Source organism: Sander lucioperca, chromosome 8, assembly GCF_008315115.2.
Source record: "Sander lucioperca isolate FBNREF2018 chromosome 8, SLUC_FBN_1.2, whole genome shotgun sequence".
Taxonomy (NCBI): Eukaryota; Metazoa; Chordata; class Actinopteri; order Perciformes; family Percidae; genus Sander; species Sander lucioperca.
In genome coordinates this window covers 35,174,193-35,186,692 of record NC_050180.1, presented here as the reverse complement: position 1 = coordinate 35,186,692, position 12,500 = coordinate 35,174,193, and the positions used below count along the sequence as shown (strand labels likewise).

The following is a 12,500-nucleotide window of genomic DNA, read 5'->3' as shown; positions in this document are numbered from 1 at the left end:
ATTTTATAAAATGAAAGTTTCAGTATAAATACTGATCAGTTGCAAATGTTAGCTAAAGATCGCTAGCCGCTAATGCTAACTAAAGATCGCTAGCAGCTAACGTTAGCTACAGATCATTAGTTAATTTGCATCACTGTCACTACCCGATGTGAGTCGAGTGCAGATGTGAGTTGCGCATGCGTCACTTTGCGACGAGTGCAGAGGTGAGTTGTGCATGCGTCACTTTGCGACAAGTAGCTTACAACATGCTAACGAGAGACTTCTGTAATGTCAATACAGTAAAAATGGACCTACGTAGCGAAGTTCGTTCACTGCTGGCTGCAAGTTAGCAATCAGACACAACAAGGGCTGTCACGTGAATGGCGTTTTGAGCTAAGGTTAGCAATTAAACAATCATAGATGGCTAAAACATTTTTGAAATGACTGCTAGCTACAAGTTAGCAATCAAACACAACAAAGGTTATGGCCAAGGGTAGCGCACGGCAATATTCACCGTTGATAGCGTACTTTAGCCGGCTCTTGTAAAGTAGAAGCTAAAGTAAAGAGTTAAAATTATATACCGTTAGAAAGGTAAGAAGTTACACTTTAGTTTTACACCATTAAATTAACTGAAAACATTAATAGATGATTTATATTCGTGTTTGAACAGATATTTTGATAGTACGTTAGCCAATAAGTGTCCGAACGTGGACAGTGACGGAGAGAGGAGGAGGAGGAGGAAAGGGAGAGAGGAGGAGGAGGAAAGGGAGAGAGGAGGAGGAGGAGGAGGAGGACGAGGAAAGGGGGAGAGAGAGAGAGAGGAGGAGCTGCTTAATTTCTTTCCCTTGGACACAGACAGCCAGTCTGGGACTTATGTAACACACATATTCAGGGTTTTGGTGCATGTGTAACACAAGCAGTTATATTGTGTACATCAACTGATTTCAATGAGTCATTTTTATAATCAGGGAACACTGCTTCTGTGATTAGTTCTTGATTTAGGCCCCAGCACCTGTATAAATTAACCTGAATGCCAGAATATCACTTGCCTCACAAAATCTCTGTGATACATGAACATTATAATATTTTGTAGAATTATTAGAGTTACTAATATGTTGGAGAGTTATTGTTGGGTATTCAAGTATTGTAATAGTATACAGGGCTCTAGAAATGCGACCAAAATTTGTAAGGGTGTGACTAAGATTTTTCCTAGGTCGCACCGGTGCACCTAACGTCCTCGCATCCGCTGCCTCTCCACCAACGAAGCGATGTCGTTTATATCGATATGGTTTAATGTTGCGTTACATTATCCATTCCTTCTGTAAAGCCGTGCCTGTGTTTGGATCTCTCCTCCGTGCAGCCCCCCCCTCATTCACTCACACACGGCCCACCTGCAACATGCAGACAGACACAGCACCGCCGGTCCACACTGCTGACATTTGTCTACAGTTTTAATTGTTATTAATACAGCTGTATATTGTTAAGTATGAGAGGGAAAGCTGTATTATTACCACAGCTGTATATTAAGTATGAGAGGTAAACCTGTATTGGTACCCGTGTTTACGCTGGTAACTCTCTGTTATTGCGGCCGCCACATTAGAAAAACACATTAGAAGTTATTAAAGGAACACGCCAACTTATTGGGCCTTCAGTTTATTCACCGTATCCCCCTGAGTTAGACAAGTCCATACATACTCTTCTCATCTCTGTGCGTGCTCTAACTCTGTCTGACGGGTTAGGGGTTGATGGCTGTGTCTCATGTTACGTTGTTTTTTGTACATGCTGTGACTCTACAAATCACAACATGTAAATAGGAACATGTTGGCGTTATTTTGTCACTTATTCGGAGCAGTAGGCTAGATGGAACTAGTTACCTGCATGATCTGTGCTAGGCTAAGCTACCGGTGGAACCGTCAGACAGCATTACAGCACACACGGACACGAGAAGGGTATGTATGGTATGTAGCCTGCTGGACCTGGGTGAGAGATGTGACCCATGGCCACATTATCATAGTTCATAAAAATATTAGCGCAGTAACGATTTCATAGCCTACAAAAGACATGTGTAACGGCGCTGACCCGCCAAAGCGCATTCAACCCGTGCTGGACCCATTCATAATGAGTCAGCCGTCACTAGATATTGAGGAGGTTGTTTACTCATGTTGAAAACCTTTGTAATTATTTTAAAATGATTTTCACAGAGCCATCATGTTAAAAAGGAGGAAGAGGATACGGCCTGCTGATGACGCAGTGTCGTATATTCTGTCTTCAAGGGACAAGCCTCTGTTCAAAGAAATCTTTATTGATAGTAACAAAGGTACGGGGATGTCCTTTCAGGGGCAGCCTATTACACAAGTGCATTTCTCAGTACTATTCATTTACATACATACAGAATGGTTGAAATGCCTCAATGTTTCTTCTAATCAAATTTATATTTGTGTATATATATGTATGCATATTTGTGTCCTCACAGGAAGAGGAGTGTTTGCGAGTCAGCCCATTGAACAGGGAGCTTTTGTCTTGGAGTACAGGGGTGAACTACTATCAAAGGAAGATTGCCAGTCTAGACAATACTCTGATAAACAGAGTACATTCCTGTACGAGTTTCAATGGCAGAAACGTCACTGGTGGTAAGCATGTAAAAACGCATGTTTTGTAGAGATCAGGGAAATTCTAATTAAAGACCTGAAACAAAAGCTTGAATAGTTTATGGATGAATGAAAGCAAGATCAATATTTTAATCACACATGGAAGGTGGATTGCAACAGTGAATTCTAGTGAATCATTTTTGGTTCGTAACTTTTAACTATCACATAAGTCTTGACATTTTAGGCTAATGGAAAGAGCTTTATCTGGATCAGGCATTTCTCCGATCACAGGTCATACAGTTACAGCTGATGTTTTGTGTTTTTAAAAGGCTGTGAAGATGTATACACTTAAAATTTAAATCAAATGAAATTTGATATTTATTATTAATATGGTTAATGTGTAGTTTTTCTTCTGTCTTTTAGTATCGATGCATCCAGAGAGGATGGATCCCTTGGAAGATTAGTAAATGACAACCACAAATCTCCAAACTGCATCATGAAAAAAATCATAGTCAACGACAGGCCACATTTGTGCTTATTTGCTGTTAAGAATATTGAAGCGGGAACAGAAATTGATTACAACTATGGTGATTCACAATGGCCGTGGCGTAAAAAGGTGAGATGGTTAGATTTATACTGATACATACAATTTGAGGATTTAAAGTGTGTGTAAATGTCCTGAATGGTACATGTACTTTTGTATTCCTTCAATATTTATATTAATCTGATTGTCTGTGTAACTGGATATCGATGTGATTGCTCGATCTATATGATTTGATCAATATTAGTTCTTATTTTTTATATAAATTCCAGGTGACAAGCCACCAGACAGAGACGCTCCCTGTTGATCAAACATCCCATGAGGATTCAGACATCGATGCTGCTACCACACAGGTAATGGAGTAATGTACACACAAAGTATTTGTTGAATTCCACACTATGTAATTCTATTATCAACAAAGGGATTTTGTTCATATTTCTTTCCTGATACAGCTTTTCTGTCTGAGTTACTTACTGAGTGATGTAGTAGACTTCTGATTGAGGGAACAATGTTAATCTGAACTAACAATTTTCTAGTCAACTTTCATGTGACCAGTTAACCTGACACACACACACACACATATGTTTCTAGTGGTATACTTATGGGGTCCAGTTGAGCTCACACATATATGTTTCTAGTGGTATACTTATGGGGTCCAGTTGAGCTCACACATATATGTTTCTAGTGGTATACTTATGGGGTCCAGTTGAGCTCACACACATATGTTTCTAGTTGTATACTTATGGGGTCCAGTTGAGCTCACACACATGTATACGTTTCTAGTCTTATCTTGGTGGGGTCCTCCCGTATGTATATCACTCTTAAGTGATTTTACATCATTTCAGCATCTTTCAATATTTAAACTCAAGTTGTTACAGGTAACATTTTTCATACACACTACCTTTTCTAACTTGTGAATCTCTCCACATACATGATTACTGTCAGTTCTTAATGTGTTCTTGTTTTTTTATATAAATTCCAGATGACAAGCCACCAGACAGAGACGCTCCCTGTTGATCAAACATCCCATGAGGATTCAGACATCGATGCTGCTACCACACAGGTAATGGAGTAATGTACACACAAAGTATTTGTTGAATTCCACACTATGTAATTCTATTATCAACAAAGGGATTTTGTTCATATTTCTTTCCTGATACAGCTTTTCTGTCTGAGTTACTTACTGAGTGATGTAGTAGACTTCTGATTGAGGGAACGATGTTAATCTGAACTAACAATTTTCTAGTCAACTTTCATGTGACCAGTTAACCTGACACGCACACACATATATGTTTCTAGTGGTATACTTATGGGGTCCAGTTGAGCTCACACACATGTATATGTTTCTAGTCTTATCCTGGTGGGGTCCTCCCGTATGTATATCACTCTTAAGTGATTTTACATCATTTCAACACCTTTCAATATTCAAACCCAAGTTATTACAGGTATAATTTTACACTTCCTGAGCTGTTACATGTTCATAAAGGGCAGTTGGAATGTGATCCACTGCACCCCATATGTTATTATGAGATTTGTTGAGACCTCTAGAAAAGCCCATTGACTTACCTTTAAGCTATATTGGCGCTTTTCCATTACATGGTACCTGCTCGACTCGCCTCGACTCTACTCGCCTTTTTTGGTTTTCCATTACGAAAAAAAGTACCTGGTACCTGCTAACAGGTACTTTTTTTAGTACCTCCTCAGTCGAGGTTCCAAGCGAGCTGAGGCGACCCGAAAAGGTGACGTGAAAGTGACAGACGGGGGTGTCCTGAACAAACCCGCTATTTTCAAATAGTTCAGCCAGCTGTGTTTTTTTTTGCTGCCTCCATCTTCTTTAGAAACTAAATGTGTCTTCTGGCAACAACACACCTTCGACATTGTGTGTGTGTGTCGTGTTAGGTCATGGCAGTTTACTGCGGTGCCGCTTGTTTCAGTTCTGCGGAGGCTCCAGGCAGAGCTTTCACCGTATCCTAAGTACACACACACACACATGCTGGCTCGATGCACACACCAGCTGACAAATGTATACATCAGGCCACATATTACACAGGCTACGGAGAAAGCTCAGCGTGGAGCCTCCACAGAACTGTAAAACAAGCTCAAGTGCGCTGGTGTGTGCGTCGAGCCGGCAAGACGACCAGCCACGCTGAGGAGGTACTAAAATCTGCAATGGAAAACGGACGCACAGTGTGTAGAGTCGAGTAGAGTCGAGGCGAGTCGAGCAGGTACCATGTAATGGAAAAACGCCATATGCTGTTTCAGAAACATTTCTCTTACTAGATAACCTGTGTAACTTGTGAATCTCTCCACATACATGATTACTATCAGTTCTTAATGTGTTCTTGTTTTTTATATAAATTCCAGGTGACAAGCCACCAGACAGAGACGCTCCCTGTTGATCAAACATCCCATGAGGATTCAGACATCGATGCTGCTACCACACAGGTAATGGAGTAATGTACACACAAAGTATTTGTTGAATTCCACACTATGTAATTCTATTATCAACAACGGGATTTTGTTCATATTTCTTTCCTGATACAGCTTTTCTGTCTGAGTTACTTACTGAGTGATGTAGTAGACTTCTGATTGAGGGAACAATGTTAATCTGAACTAACAATTTTCTAGTCAACTTTCATGTGACCAGTTAACCTGACACGCACACACATATATGTTTCTAGTGGTATACTTATGGGGTCCAGTTGAGCTCACACACATGTATATGTTTCTAGTCTTATCCTGGTGGGGTCCTCCCGTATGTATATCACTCTTAAGTGATTTTACATCATTTCAACACCTTTCAATATTCAAACCCAAGTTATTACAGGTATAATTTTACACTTCCTGAGCTGTTACATGTTCATAAAGGGCAGTTGGAATGTGATCCACTGCACCCCATATGTTATTATGAGATTTGTTGAGACCTCTAGAAAAGCCCATTGACTTACCTTTAAGCTATATTGGCGCTTTTCCATTACATGGTACCAGCTCGACTCGCCTCGACTCTACTCGCCTTTTTTGGTTTTCCATTACGAAAAAAAGTACCTGGTACCTGCTAACAGGTACTTTTTTTAGTACCTCCTCAGTCGAGGTTCCAAGCGAGCTGAGGCGACCCGAAAAGGTGACGTGAAAGTGACAGACGGGGGTGTCCTGAACAAACCCGCTATTTTTAAATAGTTCAGCCAGCTGTGTTTTTTTTTTTTTGCTTCCTCCAGCTTCTTTAGAAACTAAATGTGTCTTCTGGCAACAACACACCTTCCACGTTCTGTGTGTGTGTCGTGTTAGGTCATGGCAGTTTACTGCGGTGCCGCTTGTTTCAGTTCTGCGGAGGCTCCAGGCAGAGCTTTCACCGTATCCTAAGTACACACACACACATGCTGGCTCGATGCACACACCAGCTGACAAATGTATACATCAGGCCACATATTACACAGGCTACGGAGAAAGCTCTGCGTGGAGCCTCCACAGAACTGTAAAACAAGCTCAAGTGGCCTGATGTTTATACTTGTGCGCTGGTGTGTGCGTCGAGCCGGCAAGACGACCTGCCACGCTGAGGCGGTACTAAAATCTGCAATGGAAAACGGACGCACAGTGGGTCGAGGCGAGTAGAGTAGAGTCGAGTAGAGTCGAGGCGAGTCGAGCAGGTACCATGTAATGGAAAAACGCCATATGCTGTTTCAGAAACATTTTTCTTACTAGATATCCTGTGTAACTTGTGAATCTCTCCACATACATGATTACTATCAGTTCTTAATGTGTTCTTGTTTTTTATATAAATTCCAGGTGACAAGCCACCAGACAGAGACGCTCCCTGTTGATCAAACATCCCATGAGGATTCAGACATCGATGCTGCTACCACACAGGTAATGGAGTAATGTACACACAAACTATTTGTTGAATTCCACACTATGTAATTCTATTATCAACAAAGGGATTTTGTTCATATTTCTTTCCTGATACAGCTTTTCTGTCTGAGTTACTTACTGAGTGATGTAGTAGACTTCTGATTGAGGGAACAATGTTAATCTGAACTAACAATTTTCTAGTCAACTTTCATGTGACCAGTTAACCTGACACACACACACACACACACATATATGTTTCTAGTGGTATACTTATGGGGTCCAGTTGAGCTCACACACACACATATGTTTCTAGTGGTATACTTATGGGGTCCAGTTGAGCTCACACACATGTATATGTTTCTAGTCTTATCTTGGTGGGGTCCTCCCGTATGTATATCATTCTTAAGTGATTTTACATCATTTCAGCATCTTTCAATATTTAAACCCAAGTTGTTACAGGTAACATTTTTCATACAAGCTACCTTTTCTAACTTGTGAATCTCTCCACATACATGATTACTATCAGTTCTTAATGTGTTCTTGTTTTTTATATAAATTCCAGGTGACAAGCCACCAGACAGAGACGCTCCCTGTTGATCAAACATCCCATGAGGATTCAGACATCGATGCTGCTACCACACAGGTAATGGAGTAATGTACAAGCTGTTGCACAAAGTATTTGTTGAATTCCACACTATGTAATTCTATTATCAACAAAGGGATTTTGTTCATATTTCTTTCCTGATACAGCTTTTCTGTCTGAGTTACTTACTGAGTGATGTAGTAGACTTCTGATTGAGGGAACAATGTTAATCTGAACTAACAATTTTCTAGTCAACTTTCATGTGACCAGTTAACCTGACACACACACACACATATATGTTTCTAGTGGTATACTTATGGGGTCCAGTTGAGCTCACACATATGTTTCTAGTGGTATACTTATGGGGTCCAGTTGAGCTCACACACATGTATACGTTTCTAGTCTTATCTTGGTGGGGTCCTCCCGTATGTATATCACTCTTAAGTGATTTTACATTATTTCAGCATCTTTCAATATTTAAACTCAAGTTGTTACAGGTAACATTTTTCATACACGCTACCTTTTCTAACTTGTGAATCTCTCCACATACATGATTACTATCAGTTCTTAATGTGTTCTTGTTTTTTATATAAATTCCAGATGACAAGCCACCAGACAGAGACGCTCCCTGTTGATCAAACATCCCATGAGGATTCAGACATCGATGCTGCTACCACACAGGTAATGGAGTAATGTACACACAAACTATTTGTTGAATTCCACACTATGTAATTCTATTATCAACAAAGGGATTTTGTTCATATTTCTTTCCTGATACAGCTTTTCTGTCTGAGTTACTTACTGAGTGATGTAGTAGACTTCTGATTGAGGGAACGATGTTAATCTGAACTAACAATTTTCTAGTCAACTTTCATGTGACCAGTTAACCTGACACACACACACACACACACACATATATGTTTCTAGCCTTATACTTATGCGTCCAGTTGAGCTCTCACACACACGTTTTAAGTCTTATAGTTATAGGGCCCTATTTTAACGATCTGAAACGCAAGTAGCTTTGTGGGCGGATCTCGGGCGCTGTTGCTATTATACCGGCGGGATAAATGACTCTTGCGCCCGACGCATATCTAAAATGGGTTGGTCTGAAGTAGCTACATTACTCATAGGTATGGTTTGGGCGTAACGTGCAATAAACCAATCAGAGCATCATCTCACATTCCCTTTAAAAGCAGGCGCACTTGTTCCATGGCGGATTGCTATTATGATGGCGGATTTGCCAGGCGCACGCCAGGAGCGGTTCACAGCCAACGAGGCCGACGTTCTCGTCATGGCTGAAGCAGGAGCTGTCCGGGATGTGGCAAAGTATTAATGGTGGCGATGTTGCTGCGGCCTCTCGGGCGCATCTCCTCAAGTCTGGAGAGGATTGCTGCAGCCATGGAGTGTGGGCCTCCAAACACACCACCTGCTCCTGTTGTGCCCCTTCCTCCCCCCACTCCATCTCCGTCCATCCGCTCCACCAGGAGCACATCGCGTATTGGCACTCCCAGCCCCTCAAGTGTCCAATCCCGCCGTAGTTCAACATCACATCTCCTTAAGTCCTCTAATATTTCCTCATTTATGTCATCAACACATCCATGATTCATGGAAATGTTGTGGAAAACACAGCAAGCCACAAAGAATGCTGCGACTTTTTGAGGACTGTACTGTAAAGTTCCTCCTGACCTATCCAAACACCTGAAGCGCATTTTCAGTAATATTTTTCCTTGTATTTATGTATGGTTTGCAAAAATGGGAACTGCTGCGTCCGTGTAGATGAGAGAAGCAAAGTGTATGCTGACTTTAGACTAGCGCCACTGACTTTAGACCAGGTTTTTCCTGGTCTGTGGTGGAATTGTTTTCTGAAACTGCAAAATAGCACCAGGGAACGTTTGCGCCTGAACACGCCTCCTCTTTTCGCTGAACCGCCCCCGGGAGCGCAAATTCATTCCCTAATTTACCGACGTGCATCTGTGGAGGCAAAAGTCCACTGTGCGTCGGGTGCAAAATAGGAATGATGCATGCATCGGTGTACAAAGTCAATTGCGCTGGGTGGAAGATAGGGCCCATAGGGTCCAGTTGTGCTCTTACACACAAACACGTTTCCAATCTTATCCTGGTGGGATCCGCAATTATTAATATCACGTCATCATTTCAACACCTTTCAATATTTAAACTCAAGTTGTTTCAAGTTATTACAGGTAATTTTACACTTCCTGAGCTGTTACATGTTCATAAAGGGCACTTTAGAAGTGATCCACTGCACCCCATATGTTATTATGAGACACGTTGAGACCTTTAGAAAAGCCCATGGACTTACCTTTTAAGCTATATGCTGTTCCAGAAACATTTTTCATACCAGCTAACTTTTGTAACTTGTGAGTATCTCCATATACATGTTTACCATCAGTTCTTAATGCGTAATGATTATTTTGTTATATTTAGGTGTGTACTGTCAAAGGTGTTTCCCTTGTGGATTATCTGTTAACTGATGAAACAGATGAGGATTGTATCGAAGACCAACCTCTGACTCCACACTGTGATGACATTTTTGGAAAGCAGAGTAGGAGTGAAAACATTCTGGTATGCCTCAGATACTTTGAAAAATCAAAAATCTTTCCCTTGTGATTGATTCAATAGAATGTGAACAAAATTGGATAACCATACCTTGACATAACACCCTTTTTACAGATGGATAGAGTATCCGATTTTTCTGAGCCTCTGTATGATTCAAATGAGACTAAAGTGGAGGAAACCGATGAAGAGGATTCTATAATAGGCCATTCCAGTGTGCAAGCAGATGGGGAACTTGTTCCAAAGCTGAGAAGGACGAAAAGCATTCTGGTATGCCTCTACAAATGTTGTGCTGCACAATATTACTGAAGCGCCTGCACAGTTATTCCATGGGACGGTGCATAGGCTCTGCCGCCTGCTCGTACTTCAACACCGCTCACTTGCGCTCTAACTTCGGATAAACTTTTTTCCCTAAACATCTCCAAGGAGCCAGGGACTTTTGCTTTGTGATTCTTTCTCAAGGGATTGTCAGATTCCGTTTTGAAATGCTTTTTATTTTTTTGGAGTTGAATTGAAACTTCCCCTGATCTGTAGGAATCATTCTCTCCATTCAAGAGGATTGCGTTTGCATTAAAACCCCAGAAGCAACTATTTCCACAGTTATTCAGTGTCCCAAAAGTAGGCTACTCCAGAAGTCTTTTTGTTTTATCCTGCGCAGCTCCTCTCTCTGGGTCTGATGTCACGTCATGTCACATTGTCAACATGATACATAAAGCAGGACATAGTGGGTCATATGTCTAATGCTTTTTGAAAACTAAAGGCTTTCTTCTTCATAAAACGTGTCGGACATCATCACATTTTTGTATACATTTTTATTAATTTACTTAGTAAGCTACAGGACAGCGTCTTTCAAAACATGACCTGCGCGAAAGAGAAAAAAATGAATGCGTTATTGTACCTAGCACTTATGAAAATGCACTTCTGAATGCGTCTCTGTCCCCAGCACATTTCAAACCAAACTGACGCCCATGTATATTTCTCAGTGACTGGGAAAAGTCCTTTTGCGATCTCTGAAACAAGTCAGTACTGCAATGAATGACTTAGATGATCAATCCAATTGTGTTTCAGTTCAGATTAGATATAAAGTTCTCAAACCTATAACATGTTCTTCTTTGCCTACGTAGGTAAACAAACTGCTGCCAAACGAAGCTGGACACCAGAGGAATGTGCATGCATGTGAATGCATCATGATGAGCCAAGTTCCAAGGAAACAGACTGTCAGCGCTGCATTACTGCCGAACCTCAAGCCCTTGCAAATAGAGACTGGAAAGCAGTTAAATTCTTCATCAAAAATCGAATTACTGCCCTGAGGAGAAGAAAACTATAGTGACAGCACTTCACTAAACGGGTAGAAACATTAGGCTGGAGGGAGAACCCCTAAAAGTGTTTGTGCTCTTTCTCTAGTAATTAGGGGTCCAAGCCCGAAGTGGCATGGGAACCGCATTTGCAAGGCAGTTTTAGTAGTTTTTTGTTCTCCTTGTATTCTTCTTGTGTTGTCCTGTTAGTTATTTTTTGTCTTCAATATAAAAAGCTGATCCAGACCAATCCATAATATTAACTTTTGAAGAAAAGTTTATATAAATGTTTTTTTTTCCACTTTAAATTTAAGTTTAAATGGACGGATAGTTCTTTATACTTTTTATTCTTATACTAAACTTTTACCAAGGAAATCATTTTTGGATTGTAATGAGATCATGACAAGTTGTGAGCATGCTTTTTTTTATTATTATTATTTTTACTTATCCCTCTTTCTACTTACTTACTTGACTTATACTTGATTTTCATATACATGTGAGAAGTAATGTAGTGACTCAAATACATGTTAAAAAATACATGCTCATTGAAGACAAAGCATTTTGTAGTTTTTTTATGCAAGGTTTTATGTAAATATTACTGATAGTTACCCCTAGAAACAACAATGTTAATTTAAAATGGCATTTGGGGCTGATTTGGAAGAGTCTCCATAGTTTTGGAAATGTTGAGTAGGAGCTCATTTTTTGAATATCATGTTAATGCGCTGTCTACCTAAAGATGATCCTTGTCAAGATGAGGCCAAACATGGTAGTGACTGAGCTAACCAGGGATTTTAATTGGTTGGTCCTGTAGATTCTTTGGTAATCAAGGACAAACCAGAGAAACCATTAAAGTCTCCAGATAGTAACATTGGTCCCTGCTAATGTATAAAACAAGGAAATGTGTGAGTGGAGCTCACAAGTCCTGAATGCTAGAAACGAGCCCCACAAGTGGCGAAAAAACTAGCATGGAGAAAAAAGTTTTGAATTCTGTTAAATTGAAGTGGTATTTGTGATTAGGAACTGCTCTTTTTATTGCCTGATTTTTTACAAAGGTGTAGAACCACTGTAAAGGGTGGACCCCACAATTGGGTAAA

General features: G+C 40.5%; 1 protein-coding gene across 2 annotated transcripts in view; it reads left to right on the top strand.

The window, feature by feature from the left end:
- LOC118495652 overlaps nucleotides 1-11,566 on the top strand; it is a 12,128-nt gene extending 562 nt beyond the window's left edge. Inside the window, exons 2-13 of one of the 2 annotated variants that reach the window (XM_036004547.1) lie at nucleotides 2,181-2,296; nucleotides 2,453-2,609; nucleotides 2,991-3,183; nucleotides 3,381-3,461; nucleotides 4,091-4,171; nucleotides 5,473-5,553; nucleotides 6,892-6,972; nucleotides 7,517-7,597; nucleotides 8,138-8,218; nucleotides 9,983-10,120; nucleotides 10,229-10,381; nucleotides 11,236-11,566. In XM_036004547.1, the coding sequence (XP_035860440.1) occupies nucleotides 2,181-2,296; nucleotides 2,453-2,609; nucleotides 2,991-3,183; nucleotides 3,381-3,461; nucleotides 4,091-4,171; nucleotides 5,473-5,553; nucleotides 6,892-6,972; nucleotides 7,517-7,597; nucleotides 8,138-8,218; nucleotides 9,983-10,120; nucleotides 10,229-10,381; nucleotides 11,236-11,421 (1,429 nt within the window). In that variant the 3' untranslated portion in view covers nucleotides 11,422-11,566. Of the gene's footprint in view, nucleotides 1-1,914; nucleotides 2,297-2,452; nucleotides 2,610-2,990; nucleotides 3,184-3,380; nucleotides 3,462-4,090; nucleotides 4,172-5,472; nucleotides 5,554-6,891; nucleotides 6,973-7,516; nucleotides 7,598-8,137; nucleotides 8,219-9,982; nucleotides 10,121-10,228; nucleotides 10,382-11,235 lie in introns of those variants that run through there. The other variant, XM_036004548.1, reaches the window with a different exon arrangement.
- Nucleotides 11,567-12,500: the final 934 nt, after the last annotated feature.